At 31.8% G+C, this 15,943-nt stretch overlaps 2 protein-coding genes across 3 annotated transcripts; one reads left to right on the top strand and one right to left on the bottom strand.

Moving 5' to 3' along the window:
* LOC109329522 (transmembrane protein 41B) lies at positions 4,029-7,693 on the top strand. Its single transcript, XM_019563211.1, has 2 exons — positions 4,029-4,399; positions 7,139-7,693. The coding sequence occupies exons 1-2, from the start codon at positions 4,107-4,109 to the stop codon at positions 7,551-7,553; spliced, it is 708 nt and encodes a 235-aa protein (XP_019418756.1). The 5' UTR covers positions 4,029-4,106; the 3' UTR covers positions 7,554-7,693.
* Positions 8,429-14,519, bottom strand: LOC109329504 (peptidyl-prolyl cis-trans isomerase FKBP19, chloroplastic). 2 transcript variants are annotated; one of them, XM_019563193.1, is made up of 12 exons: positions 14,441-14,519; positions 14,333-14,366; positions 13,513-13,656; positions 12,229-12,314; positions 12,085-12,135; positions 11,694-11,774; positions 11,563-11,607; positions 9,847-9,902; positions 9,396-9,471; positions 9,189-9,314; positions 9,092-9,105; positions 8,429-8,670 (listed from the first exon to the last, which is right to left on the bottom strand). In XM_019563193.1, exons 1-10 carry the CDS (start codon positions 14,495-14,497, stop codon positions 9,219-9,221), a joined length of 726 nt encoding a protein of 241 aa, XP_019418738.1. In that variant the 5' UTR covers positions 14,498-14,519; the 3' UTR covers positions 8,429-8,670; positions 9,092-9,105; positions 9,189-9,218. The 2 variants fall into 2 exon arrangements, with proteins under 2 accessions (XP_019418738.1, XP_019418745.1); XM_019563200.1 differs by lacking the exon at positions 9,092-9,105 and having other exon boundaries at positions 8,429-8,649.

Genomic DNA, 15,943 nt, shown 5'->3' with positions numbered 1-15,943 from the left:
AAATAATTGAAAAATGATAGAAATTTCAATTTTAAATTGAATTACCTTACTTCGAGTTTGGGTTCGGGTCTTTGCTATACCAAACCCGAACCCAAAATTTAAACCCGGGTAAAACCCGAATCCAATCACATTGGGTTTTCCCCGTTAAATTTGGGTTGGGTTCAGGCGGGTACTCACAGGTTCGGTTTTTATTGTCATCCCTAATCCCCACATAGTGACCCTCGAGATCATTAGTGAATCATCACCTATAACCATTCCTTTAAAGTTTGTTTTAGAATTGAATTTTAAAGAGGAATGAAAAAAATAAGGTTTTTGAATCATCTCATAAGTATATTTCATAATCTCAAACCTTCATTTTTTCTTCATTTCCCTTCAAAATTCAACTCACAAGCTAAACTTTGTAGATTTACCCCATCTATGATAACCTTCCTTCATGTCTTCTAAGTATATTCTCTTATTTATTAAAATGTAATATTTATTTATTATCAATATAGTATATTATATATTACTTAGTTATAATACTTATCTTTATAAGCTAATGATGATTAATTATGAACGTTGAATAAGATACTAACGATATAATTTTTTTTTACATAATATATATCTTTTTCTTACTTATGTAAAATGAATCAAAACACATAGTAATAGATAATATATTATATTCAAAAAAAAATTAATTTTGAATTTGATTTTTTTAGAGTAGAATATAAAGGTAGATAAGGAAAGGTGAAACTGTATAATTTTTTCAATTTAAATTAAACAACTACATAAGGGAAGGTGAATGTATTATATTATGGTTTTGGTACTAAAAGTGGGATCATAAGATTTATATGTTTGGTCACTTGATTACTCACCCAACGAGATTTATATGAAGTTACATACTTACACCTCTATATGAGAGATGAATAAGTGTGGGAGAGATGAATAGATAGTAGTAAAAATGAAATGGAACGGGAAAAAGAAAGAGAAATAATCTGAATGTGAAAAATGATTTCAATCTCCTCTAATATCTAATGATGATTATTACTTTTTAACATAACAAAATATAGGGACGAATCAATAATCAGTATTAAAATATAAAATATATAAAAAGTGATGATGTAGTGTATGAATGTACATAGTAGTAGCATAGAATGTGTTAGGAGGGGAAAAAGTAAGGAGGAGGTGACATGTGTCTCGAAGAAGTTAATAGATATCGATTCAACTCATGAACATAATGAGTTGAACTGTATTCAGCTCAAATCAACTTGTTTATTTAACGAGCTCAAATTCGGCTCATTTTCTTCATGAATCAAGTTTATTGAACTAAATAACAATTCGAGTTTCAAACGAATATCGAGTTGCTTCTATTCATCCTATATAAATACATCACATAAATAAGATATCATATTCTTTCACCTTGTTTTTCTAAAAAAATAATTTACTAAAACAAAAAAATGTAATATTTATTAACTGAAATGTAAAGATTTATACATAGTCAGTGTATCATCTATCCTTCATTTGGATTATTTTTTTCTCGAAAAGTCAATAGTGATTTAAAATAAATGTTGATTGATTTAGTGATAATGTAAAAAGCTCTTACACTGTTAATATATATATTTTTTTCTAAAAAAAAATCATCAACCTCTTCAAGTTCTCACAACATTTTATTTCAAAATAGTAAAATTTAGACATGACAAATGACACAATTATTTCCTGATTTAAAATTGTTCTCACGAGTATGACGTACTCTCTAAAAAAATACCAATTCAAATCATATCATAAGTAACTAAAGGCTACAAATAAAATTATATAATTAACCATAACATAAGTAACTTGCTAATATGCAACCATATTTATTTTACAAATCGTCTTTTTTACAAGTAAATACGAACAAATCATGACAAATAAGAAAATAAATTATAATGATAAGAATAAAAAAATGATTTTTTTTATTATCACTACATCATTCAAATTTAATAATAGCCCTTAAATATTAGAGATGAAATTTATATTCTTTTATAGCTAAGTAGTTACGTTATTTACTCCACGAGAAGAGACCGGGAAAAAAGATGAAGTGCTGCATTATATGAACAAAGAATAGAAGAGGATTAGTTATATGATAATCAACATATTTTAATTCTTTAGTGGAATGTGACAATTGGCATCACAACTATTACTATTAATTAACAATAACAAGAACTTTAATAGATTATATATTGTAATAGTTACCAACTATTCATCATTCGTAACTATTACTATTAATTAAAAAATAATTTGGCCACTAATAATCTAACAGCTATAATAATTTTAATAGATTAATCTGGCAAAGGTATAATCAACAACACTTGTAATAAAAATGCTAAAGTCATACCATAACCACAATAACAAAAAGTATTTCATAGAAGCGTTTCCATCTATTGTAAACAAATACCTACAAACCTAATATAAAAGGTCCAAAGACAATATAAACTGCAGAATATAATTCATTTTGTGTCTCAACAAAATTTTGATTTTCCGGTTTTTCCTTATTTTTGGAGCACTTTTTCTTCCCTATTACAAAATATAATTGTATAGTTGTTTCATGTTTTTGGTTGAGTTTTCCATAATTTTAAGTTTATAATTTACAATATGTTTGTGATAATGTATCAATGAGTCCTTGATTTTAAAAGGAGATTCTAATCTTAGCACTTATAGTTTTGATTTGATTATTACATGTTATAACGGTTCTCCCACCTCATAATGGCAATCCTAACCTAATTGGTTATCATCCTAGATAAGCAATACTTTTTATATATTGTTTTGAATGTTCTCATTATCCTTTTTAACTTTTTGTTCTGTTATAGCATGATGTAACAAGTACGAATATAATTCTTTTTTACCCTCCAAGGTATTTGTTGCTTGCACAAAATATATACTAATGAATGATAACTTGTTAAATTAGGTATTGTACCCAAACTGAAATTAGGTATTTCACAAAAAAAAGTTTAAGAATTACAAATAGTGGAGTAGGAGTTTGTCTTAATTTGGGATTCGATTACTAATGATGATGATAGTGGAGTATGTTTTCTTTTATGTCTATTTTGAGCATAAAAAAGAGTTTTATAAATGATGTCAATCCGATTATTTGGATGGTATTATACCGTCCTTGTTAACGAGTAATAGTCGGACCGGTCAGACAGTTCGGTTCGATCCTAATAACACTGATGATAACATTTGTCCAAAATTGTTGTGGTGATGAATAATATACCCAATCATGTTTTAGCTGGCTAATAACTACCATTAAAAATTGTAGTCACACTTATCATGATTACTTTGGAATTCACTCAAAACACGTGTATTGGTATATGCTTAACCTTTTGAATCGCTTACTAAAGGAGTTTCTACATAATATTCAACAATAGTTTCGAAACCAAGTACTGAGACTTTTTATTGAAAAACTATACAAATTTCTTACAATGCTAATAACTTTTTATACAATATAAATCTAATCCAATCAATTGTGAATTAAAAGTTACTATAGAGATCATATATCAAATTTCACAAAATCCAAAAAATTGTTTAGTGCAAGTAAGGCAAATGATTTAGATGGTATATAGTTATTAATAAATTGACATATTTTAATATAATAGTTAATATAAATTTAATTTGGTAAATAAATCTATATCTTTAATGTTGTCCTATTCAATCAAATGATTTAAAGCATTGAATGGACGTTGGTTCAAGTGCTACATGCTTATTACCTTTAAACAAGTTTTTGAGTTTGAGTCTTGTGGATGAAAATATTTGCTAGGAGAGTTAATCTCACGTACATGTGAATGTTCCAACTTGGACAGACAAAATTGACTCCAATACGAGGATAAAGTGAGAAACAAAAAAATGATTTAAAGGAATAAACATGTTAGAGAAACGTGTTTGGATTTGATATTGGATTCCATTTGGTCGTAAAATGTAATATTTATGTATTTTATGAAGATGAGAATGTAAAAATATGATATTACATATTTTCCTGTTATTGGCATAAGAAATATTATTTAAAAAAGGAGTGTGATTTGTGTTGTCTGTGACGAATAGAGGGTTGTGAATTTGCAAATCTTATAGAATTGATCGATCTTGAAGATAAAAAAATGTCAGGGTGGTGGAAAGTTGCAATATTGATAGTGATAGTAGCAGTAATTAGCAGTAAGATGAATTGGGATAAAGATGGAGCAATTGAATTAATCAAAGATTGGTCAGATAAATTGGGTATTTGGGCTATTCCTCTTTACATTTCTATTCATACTTTCTCTATTGCTTTTTGTCTTCCTTCTGCTGTTTTTCTAGAAGCTGCTGCTTCTCTTCTCTTTGGCTTCTTCAATGCTGTTCTTATGGTCTTTTCTGCTAAGATTCTTGGTGCTTCTCTTTCTTTCTGGATCGGCAGGTAAATCTTCCTTTTTTCTCTCTTTAATTTTTATATTCAGTAAATATATATGTTTTTCAAGTACTTTGCTCCCTCAAAATTTGAAAAACCTAAAATCATCTCAAAATTAGTTATTTTTATTAGTTTTTACCAAATTTTGTAAAACATGTTACAAAGACCCGCATGTGAAATATTTAGATACCATTTTGAGTTTTTCAATTTTTGAGAAAATAGATTGGGTATTTAAATATTATATTATTTGTTAGATAAAGGCATGTATGTAAGACCACTTATTGATCCACAATATTTTTGTAGTTAGAGCAAAAATACCATAACAAAGTATAAATATTTAAGTAGTGAGGGCAAACATATATATATATAATACAATTGATATGACCCTTTCTGCTGTAGATGACAAGTCAATTTACATTAGCAATAATCTATTAGAACAATGCTAACATGAGTGAATAGTTATTAAAATAATAATTTAAGAAGACTATAAGACCCCTAATACAATTTTCTTGAGATTCTGATTAATTGTACTTTTTCTAAATTTTTAAGGTTGCTGCAGAATCCTAATTTTTCTAGATGTTCATAAAATAAAGTCAGTATGAGTAGGAGGTGCATAGACAATAAGGAAACTAGGTATGTTAGAGATTGCTCTCATAAGGCTTAAGGTATATTCACAGATTTTTATGGTGTGCTCTAAAATATAGGCATTGCCTTTCAAGAAGTTATTAGGGCCTAACAGCTTTTATTAGAATATGAACATGGAAGCGCATAAATTGCGTCGAGTTTCTACATTTTTGTTCTTTTCAACATGGACATTTTCTTTCCTTTCTTCATGCTCTTGCAGTTGTCGATATGTAAGGATTTGAGTGAGCTCTAGTATTGTACAATTAATGAGCAATTGATTGAAGTTTAAGATAGGATGGTGGTATAAATCCCTTACGAGGAGGCACTGAACCTTGTTATGAGGGAATGTATCTGCATTTTAGTTTCCATGAATGTGTTGTAAATAAGAGAATGCATGGTCCTTTCTTATGTTCTAAAATGGCATGTACTGACTCCATCTTCAGCCTATTGATGGGTGTAAGTTTGAGTGCTTAAACTACTTGAATCGGTTATGCAAACTTTGGGGCCTGTTAATAGAAAATTATAAACTCAACCCTTCTAAATGACTAGCTATTGTCGCCTTAAGGCCTTTGGTTGGACAGCTTGACTGCCTGTATCTCTTTAATTACCATAAATCAACAATTCATTGATAATTGATTTTGGCATATGAACACTATATTTAGAAGATTAACCCTCTAAGTTTCTGTTCTTTAATCTACCCTTGGTTGAACTTGAAATGAAGTTCTTATAGGGAGTTCTAAATAAGTTGCTGCCGTTTTCTTTTTATTTAGTTACTCGTCTAATTTCCGGAATCAAACTGGCTGGTCTGAACAATTTTGAGATGACAATTTACTTGATTGATTTCCCCAATATTTGAGGCACCACACAAATCTTGCTTATGAAAATATAACTCAGGCAAACACTATTAGAATTTTAATTTCTTATTTGTTGATTGGAAAAGGAATGCCTGGAACTTTAAGTGCCAAATTCCCTATTCATTACTTTATCAATGTTGTCTTTTTCTGGCTCGTTGTTCTCGTTAGATTTGTTCCTTTTACCGGGAATCTTTTTTACAAATATCCAAAAGCACAGAGAGGCGCTATTCTGCTGATTTTGGGTTTGTTTTGTTTACAGATTATAATTCTCAATTTTGGTCTTTCATTATTTTACACATCCCATATTAGTAAAGAAATTCCCTTTCTGTGAAAAAGTGAGATAATTTGTTAAATTTACCCTTATGTTTAGGAGCAAATACTGATTTTTTCATGCATTAAATATCAACTTTTGACTTTTGCAGTGAGTTCAATGAGTGGGCTAGTGTTAGGGTCAAGGTTCAAACCTTCGCATTGTACCAAAACAATTGTGTATTTTTCTGGAATCATGTGCATTTAAGTTTCCTTAGCTTTTAGTGGACCTGAACGGATTTGGTAAGAATCATTGATCATCTGATTTAAGTTGTCTTTAGCACATTTCAGGCCATTTATATAGACTCACTGGGATAAAAGTTTAAGGAGGCCATTGCCATTTTAGTTATTCCTTCTTTCACTTTATTGCTGACCGCAGAGAAGAACTGATAGTGTACACAATACTACGAATTAGTAATTCAGTTTTGTGTATATAATTAGTGAATGAGGCATTTGTGTGAAGATCATTGTAGTTTAACATGTCCTGTAACCTATGAAGTATGAACACTTGAGAAATGAGAATAGCTGTCGTGTCCATGTTAGACGAGTATTCCTATCAGACACATCATGGACACATTTGGATACCAGTAAGGCAGTAACTACATCTTACTGTTTCCTACATTTACCTTTTGAAGTTTTATCCCATTAGAGATAAAAGAAATCACAATAATATTAATATTAGAAATAGAAATGCCACAATAGTCAGATAATTATTACCATTTTATCATGTTTACAATCATTCATATTAATTTTTTAAACAGTATTGTCTCTTTTAATTAAGATAATTTGTATCATCTCCATATCATGTCCTAAAAATTTAAACTTGGCTGTATCTCTGCGTCCGTGTTGTATCATATTTTTGTTCATCCTTGCATGCCATAAGGTTGTCCATGTGTTAGTGATTCACGGTCTGTTTATCTTCCCCTGTCTAGGCTGTTTTTATCATCTTGGGTTCTTTCAGGTTGGTATTCAGGAGTTCAAGATCAGCAGTGGAGTGGGCCCACAGGAACAAATATTTTCACATCCTTTCGAAAGGTGTTGAGCAAGATGGTTGGAAATTTGTTCTTCTTGCACGGTTCTCACCGGTGCCTTCCTATGTTATCAACTATACCTTAGCTGCTACTGAAGTTGGGTTCCTTTTGGATTTCCTTCTTCCTACCGCGGTTGGATGTATCCCCATGATTTTGCAGAACACATCCATTGGAACCCTTGCTGGTGCTGCTGTTGCTGCAGCCTCTGGCTCTAAGAAATCTCAATTTTGGTCATACTTTTTTCCTGTTGTTGGTATCTTATCTAGTGTGCTTATTTCTCTGAGAATTAAGAAGTACTCAACCCAAATTTCAGTATCTGAAAGCTCTCCTGACAAAAGAGATTAGCACCATTGACTTGTAACAATCCTTACCTGGTAGTGAAGGGACTTAGTGACTTTGGAAAAGCTGAGTTACATTTTTGGTCAAGATAGTATTAACATTGTACAAGCTTTTTGTTGCTATGAAACTTTTGTAATGACTTTATATTCATTTAGTCTGGCATCTGCACTCACTTTTTTTATTTTATTTTTAATCCGACGTGGGTCTTCAGTTACTGGTAGTATTAACATGGATTATATTCAGTGTTTGGTGTATTATGAACAAGGAGTGATGTCTTAAAGTATGTCTCCAACTAATAAAAATATGTTATGTCAATTAAAAAAATTAAATATTTATTATTCTTTTTCTGTTTTTCTTTCAGTCTCATTGGTTTGGGACATATTTTGTAACAACATGTAAATAAAATAGAGTTAAGCAAAAGACTTACAAGTAAAAATATTTTGGTTCCATTAAAAGAGTGGACCAAAAATAAGATAATGGAATATCATGTTCTATCCTGTTTTGGAATGTTTTGTAAGTATGTCAAGCACTTTCTTGATAGGGATCTTTCTTATTGAGTCGGGTGTCACACTTCTATTCACAAAACAGCATTTGGGAGAGTGATTTCTTTAGGTTATCTAGTATCATAAAATATTGGGAATTCTATTGAAAGATATTCAATAAGTTTTGTAATGGATATATCAAATCCATGAAGTATTCTTTAAACTATCTTGTTAAAACTTTTAAAATCATTCGGAGATTCATCATAGCTCACCATTTTAGTATGTAACAATTGAGGATGTACAAAGACTACAAGAGTTAGATTTTACAAATTGGATGTTTGAGAAATATTATTTCTTCTGAAAATATATTTTCTTTCTTGAGGTATAGAGACTACTACAGTTGCACTAAAATGATATTACTGGACAAATCAACAATGAACAAGGCTACAATATACAACTTGTAGTATATATTCTGAGAGTGAATTATTGCTACAAATATATTCAATCATAAAAAGCATCCAATACCAATGATAAATATTGATCATAGGATAGTAGTAAAGTTGTTTGCATGATGAAGCATGCATCCTCGTATCCTCTTTTAAGTAGGTAGGCTGAGACCACTGCATGAACCAGCCACAAAGCAAGTTATTGAAAATAATGAGAAGGAAAGACTTAAAATGGTTCCTGACAATACATGACACACTTTTAATTCCTCAATATGACAAACGTACGATACTTTACTCCTTCTATCATTTTTAAGGGACATGATTGGCCACCATAAAATGAATGTGTCAAAGTCCCTGAGAAAATCATTAGTAGCCCAAATTGGTCCCTAAAAAGGTTAACTAAAGTGGAAGTTCTATATCTGTAATCTTCATGGACTAAATGGTTAGTTCTTTTTTCTCTTTTGAGATCAAAAGTGTCCTTGTGTTTTCCTTTAGGGACCAGTCTGGGTCTTTAGTCAAAACTTAAAGTTATCTGTAGCTCTAGCAGCTTTCAATATTATATTTCCAAGTTCATATCTTCAAGACTGTTCTTCAACAAAATGATCGCAACACAATGATCTTATTCCAGCACTAAGAACAAGATCAGTCAGGAAATAGTCACAAGATATACCAAGTAAAATACAATACCGGTGAGTGATGGCAGAGAAACAAACCTCAATGTTTTGAACGCAGAATTTGACCACTCAGTTTGGTATAATCTTCAACAGCTCAATATCAAACAAGAGAGTCTTGTCTATCAACCCTTGGTTCCGAAGCACAAAGTCCAAGGCTCGTTGGCCCTGTGCAAAACACATTTGCATTGATGCATCTTCCTCAGAGTCCATTCAAGTAATGGCTGAACAAAGATACTGAACTCTTACCGAGAACGTTGTTGGTCTTGGGCCACTCTTGTTGTAATCATTCTCAGGATATCCAAGTTCTGGGGGTACAACTATCCTGCATCACTGACAAACATAGTGAAATTTGCATTTCTCCCCCATTTGTCTCTCTCTGCAGTACATGAACCCACAATATATTTGCTTAAGTTTAAAATCTAGTTCGAATTCTTTATGGATTCAAAGGTATAAACAAAATATCCTGAAGCAAATATTCCCAGTGACTTACAACAACAAAATAAAAATAGTATCCCGCTTCAAGACTGCCAATAGTTGCCATTATATATATGGTGCTATATTCCAGTAATAAATTAATGTGTTATTTAAATTCCTCACAAAGAACAGAAATTTGGGCTATTGTTATGGCAGGAAAAACTGCACATCACAACTCAGGCATAGCAAGTGTCGAATATTTATAGAAATACGGACAAAGAACCTTCTAATGCCTCCAGGAGCCATGCCGGAAACAGCCTCTTCGAATGCTGGTATCACCTGAACATCCAAAGTACACAAGAGGTCAGTCTTCAGAGTCTCCACTTTGTTTAAATTCCACTAAAAATCAATTAATGCAGATCGCAGAGAATAGGATACAATTAATTGCTTAATATGTTCTACTTATCAGCCTATGACAGTAATGTCCACTGGCACTTTCACTGAGAAGCTTCACAACTAGAAGTGTGATGTAGAAGATATACCTAAGTATATAACACAAACATGGACTTTTGTTCCAACCATTCAACTTGAAAAGTATGAAGATAGTAATGTTAATGTTAGAGTTTCTTTAGTTGCAGAACGTAACTACATTTTATGTGTTTCTTATCTTACTGTCCAGTGTGTGATAAATTTCATTTTTGACTTTAGAGAACAATTTTGCCCTTTTCTCCTACTTTATTTTTGGGTATATCGGACTGAAGGATTGATAACCCTTGCACATACGGATGAAATGGAGAATATTTTCTGTCAATGCATTGTCCCCATAAAACTGACGGGAAGTTTTACTAAACTTCAATGAGATTTAGCCCTTCAATGTTGTACATATCCGATCATCCGAACGATGCTACAGTGAACAGCAATAATGAGCAAAAGATGAATGTCACAAAAATTAGGTATTATCATAGTAGGTATTACTAATAAGATGTAAATTAACATATGATGCCTCTTTAAAAAGAGGCGGAGCAAGACCAAAAACATACATGGTGGGAAACTAACGAGATCAATATAGGGTACATAGGACTTCATGAATATTTACAAGAATAAGTAGAATGGACTACTACAATCCATGTAGTTGAATCCACTTAACAGGAATAAGTTTTCATTATTCTTTCTTTAATTTTAACTTCTCCAAAAATCATTAACAGTTGTGACAAATTAAGTCCATAGGAAGTATCACAATAGTACAAGCTTGGTAAGTAACATTTTTGCAAGATTTTCATTGAAACCCTTTCTTCTGGTTTATTTTGAATGAAAATCTTTTTCCTTTCTTTTTTCCTCCAATGATCTATTCACTCAGTATGCAAGCAGACTAAGTTTAGTAAAGTAAAGGTTCAATTCAGTCAAAAAACATGTTGTAGCATACGCACTGGAAGCACTTTGTGGCAAGCGAAAAGGCCAATTCCTGACCAAGTTTTATCCACCTTAAGTGAACTAAAAGCTGTGATGAATTCACTCAGAAACACGTTCACAAAAGTAGGTTGTTTCTACCTACTAGAAGCACCATACAGCCAGCACAAGGTGCCGCCTAAGTAGGGTTTAGTGTCACACCGAAAGGATGTGGGGAAGACGTGTGATCTCACCCAAGAAAGGCATGCTTTATATTTCATAATTTTGTTATAGGAGTATAACCAAAATCTTTTTCACTTAAAGGGTTCCCCTCTAGATCCTTCTTCTACATGATATCAATTACCAAAGGAGAAAACCCAAAAGTCCATTTTCCGCCTCTGTAATATAAAAATGATTAGCAAGTGAAATGCCATTCCAATCCTACAAAAACTACTTAATTATGGACTACTAGGAACTTTCACCCTGATGCAGTTTACATATATAGCAGCAAACAATGTAAACATAGTTCATGAAATAGCTTCACAACCTTTAATAAAATTCTTATTTAAATTGCAAGGAAATAGGTTAATCATTAAATGATGAGGTTTCTCACCTCTTGAGATCCTACTTTGAACTTGAAAAAGTCCTTGTCATCACCCTGCACATCATAAAAACAGTACGAGAGGTGCGTAATAATCAATCAATTCCAAAATGTCCAATAAGAAGGTGCAAAGCATTCCATACCTCAAAGGAACCACCCTTTGTTTTATTCCGGGCTTCAAATATGCGGCCATAATAGCCTATTGTATAGCCATCCCAATCTATCTGAATGGAATTCGAAGCCAATAACGGTCTTCAGTTATCTAATTAGAAGGGAGAATGATAGTGAAAGAAAGAGGCCAATTGGATAAATACAGTCTACTTCATTTTCTGTAGTGAAGTTTTGAGATTTGTCCAACCATTATCCCATCAAAAATCATTCGAAGAACCAAGAAAATTTTCAAACTAAATTCTGGAGCACAAGAAATTTTGAGCCAGGGAATGTTTTCATTTGATTCAGAACATATATATCCAAACATAACTGAGTAGATCAGACTTCTAACTAAAAAAAAACCGAAGTGATTTAATGTCTTACCACCACTGTCTCTCCATTCTTTGGTGTTGGGCCAGATCCTGGTCGCAAGTCCTGCATTCTTTATCGATATAATTAATAAAAAAATATAACACACAAAGCATGCTTGATCATATAGTTTTTACCGTTTACAACATAATTGTTCACCTTATATTGAAGTCCTGATTTGGTTTCTGTGTAGTCTGGATATCGCATTTTTGTCTTGCCATAATCCTTCCCTCTAAGTGCTGGCACTGTATCCACAAATTATGCATATTTCAGGTCAATGTGGTTATGCTTTTAATCATGTTATACCTTGGTACTTTGTAGTTCAACAAAATCATATTTATGAATAACACAAATATAAGCAGCAGCTTAGATGAGTCATCACTTAAGAGACAATTGCATCACTTGCTCAAAGTATGCCTAACACATACAATAGAGAAATTCTGATATACTGACTCACAATGACTGAGATTTTATTTTGTATTTGCTAAAGAATATTTTAAATTTAATCCAACTTCCTGTATGGTTATGTATTTATTGGAAGTGTTTAATACTCACTTTATCACAGATTACACAAGAATCACCCGCACGATGGCCATCTCCACCAGACTATGTTTTATAGGAGAAATTCTAGAGATACTCTTAGGGGAAGTTTGACAATGCTAAAATTGGTTTAGAATTATCTAAGATAAACTAGTCATACAAATTCAGTTTACTTCGTCTCCTATTCGAATTTAGTCCAAGTTTCATTAAATTGTCTTAAACCGGTTTTAAATTTAACACTTGAGACAGACAAAATATGCAAGAGAGAAATAAAGAATCCAAATGATGAGTGGCTGAAAAAGTTGGATTAGAAAGAAAAAAATTAACTGTCAAACACTATATTTAGAAACAAACTTCAGCACACTTGATATCTAATTAATTGAAAGCTCCCAAACAAGCAATACTAGAGTAAAACTCTCGGCTCTTTTACAACAAAAAAGCTTTTTACCACTACATTGAGTCAGTTATGAAACCATTTACATCTAAATCCTTCTTAATAGTTTCGTCTATAATTTTTTGTGGTCTCCCTTTAGCTTCTAGCCTATCCTTAACCTGATTTACTCTCTCTCAACATCTCCAAAACTCAAAATAGCCTTACACTAGATTCTACCATCTTTTTAATAACAGGCTTCAACTTTATTTCCAATGCAGTCATCCATAACCTTATCTTGTCTAATGAATACACTCATCAAACTCAACATTCACATTGTCATAATTATTGAAATCTAATTTAATATTATGTTATCGTTAACCCAAGGACTACTTAGTGGGGCAACAATTCCAAAATACCTTAACTTCTCCCCTCATACTACAATCTTTACAAATGCATACTCAGTTGTCACAACAATTCAGTCAAGATAACAAAAAAGGTTAAACAATTTTTTATAGAGTAGAGTTAATTACTGTCAGCATATTCATTTGCCACAGCAACTCCGGTCTTCGAATTATCGCACAATGATCCAGCAATTATAGCGACAGAAGAGAGAAGAATCTGTCTTCGATCAAAGGATGGCACACAACAATAACCACTCTTATTGTTGCTTTTTCCTGTTTAAATTGACCAAATTTGAGAACAAAATGAAAGACTTCAAAAAGATAAACAAAGCATGGCGATGATTAAGATAGAGCTCCTCGTGAGCGCTTGAGTATAAAAACGAGCAAGTAAGAGTCTATCCACCCTCCACACTCATCACTTTATCTAATCAAATGTGGATAACCTCATGGTTTTAAACTACCGAAAATTGCACCTGCTATATTTCCATTTTGAAGCCAGACCATAACAACATCATGACCGCAATTGCCACAGTAAATTTTCCGCAATCGTGATAAAAGCAACATGTTAACAACCTTGACTACAACTACAATTTAAAATCCTACATAATCCTTATGTGCTCACTTTACACACGAGCTAGAAACTTGAAATCTTGCATCAGCACATGCCTATTAGGCAATTGAACGCAACTACTCAAATACTAAATGTTTGATTAGTTATGTCCAATTATACACCATACTCATGCAAGACATGTTAGAATTCTAATATATTAAATTGCACTCCGCTATAGCAAAATTCTGACCACAATATTGCAGTTTCAAAGTATACGCAGCAAGAATTGTAACAACATAATCTGCATTTTCTCACAATTTTCAACAACCAACGTTGATTGCAACTTTAATTCAACAATAAAAAAGTGTGATAATTTGAAAAATAGAAGTAATGACTAACCGGATAAAGAAGAGTTGGGAATAGAGTGAGGTTCCTGAAAATAATAAAATGGATTTGGTGAGAGGATGAATAGAAGAGTTAGATTATTGAAAAGTAAAATTAGCGAACCAGAGATTGATATTGAGATTTGAGAAGAGAAAGAGATAAGGACAAAATTGAAGCCATGGATTGCAGTGTGTGTTGTGAATGGAAGGTGCTACACTTCAGACAACTATATATATATATATATATTTAAGATAACACAATGCATGTATATTTGATTGTCCTTAACTTTAAAAAAAAAGTAATTTAATTGAACGGTGTATTACACTGTCATAGTATAGATTTTACACTCTTTTAATTTTAATTGTACTAATATTACTTTTAAAAACACTTTATAGTTTGCACCACAAAATTTAATATCACCAACTAAACAACCTTTTAATAGGAAAATAAAAAGCTAATAAGAGGACCAACTCATGTTATCATACCTTAATCTAAACAATTACTACATTCCTTGAACATACAAGGTATTGCCAAGCTTCTTAATTAGTATACTATCCACGGATGTTCACAGTATTAGTTTTTAGGGAAATGTTCATTCAACCTGCAGATAAAGTAACATTTAGTTTTGATTCTGTTCGATTGGTTTATTGTTGGGATGTTTGAAATATCTTATTATGTTACTTTCACATTGCTTAGTATTAGAATGGAATAGAGTGACCAATGTTATATACTGAACTTAAACCCCTTATTATAATGTGCACTCGATGACACAATGAATTCTACTGGCATGCCCAACTTACTAACCATATCGCTAAACTAGGAGCAATTGTTTCATCCTAGTTCTAAGGTACACGGCATGACCAAACATAGGTAACAACCACCGACCCAAGACTAGGAAAAACAAGCACGATCCGAACACTGCAAGGCCCATCTATACAACTAAGCAGCCCAAGTGAACAAATTGTTTGCTCAAAGATAAACGACAAGATAATACAAAGAACATCTCTAACATCTCATTCTCATGTTGCTTGAATAACCTAGACCCCTACTACACACCACAGGCTACCTATAGCCTACTATACCTTTCAGCAACAGATAAAATGGATCTATAACATGATGACACATGCTAATACAAGTATAAGTTAACTGTTTAAAGAGTACTAACCTACCAAAGCCCTCCGACATGGGGAAAATAATTTTCGGTTGTGTGGGGCAGACCCAACAGGCCATTTGGCCGGCTAAACCAACATCTACACATAAATATTTATCCCTTAAGGAAGTTTATTTACTTACACATACATACTCTTACTCACTTATTATTCATTTTATCTTTTACTTATATATTCTGTGATATTCCTTATATTCTTTACATACCAACTTGATCGTCAGATAATTTTTTTTGATACCTTATCCATCATATTTAAACATCTCTCAGACAATATTAAAAAATTCTTAATATATTTCTTCCGTCCAAACCTCACATCTCAAAAACATAAACAAGAAACAATTATCCAAAATAATAATTTGTGTAAACACAAGTTATTATTTATGTGAAAATTATATATATATATATATTAATTATTATAAAATATATAAATAAATTTGAAAATATATTGAGTATTAAGA

Source organism: Lupinus angustifolius, chromosome LG02 (genome assembly GCF_001865875.1).
Source record: "Lupinus angustifolius cultivar Tanjil chromosome LG02, LupAngTanjil_v1.0, whole genome shotgun sequence".
NCBI lineage: Eukaryota > Viridiplantae > Streptophyta > Magnoliopsida > Fabales > Fabaceae > Lupinus > Lupinus angustifolius.
The sequence above is the reverse complement of the archived record's forward strand: the minus strand, read 5'-3'. Positions and strand labels throughout refer to the sequence as shown.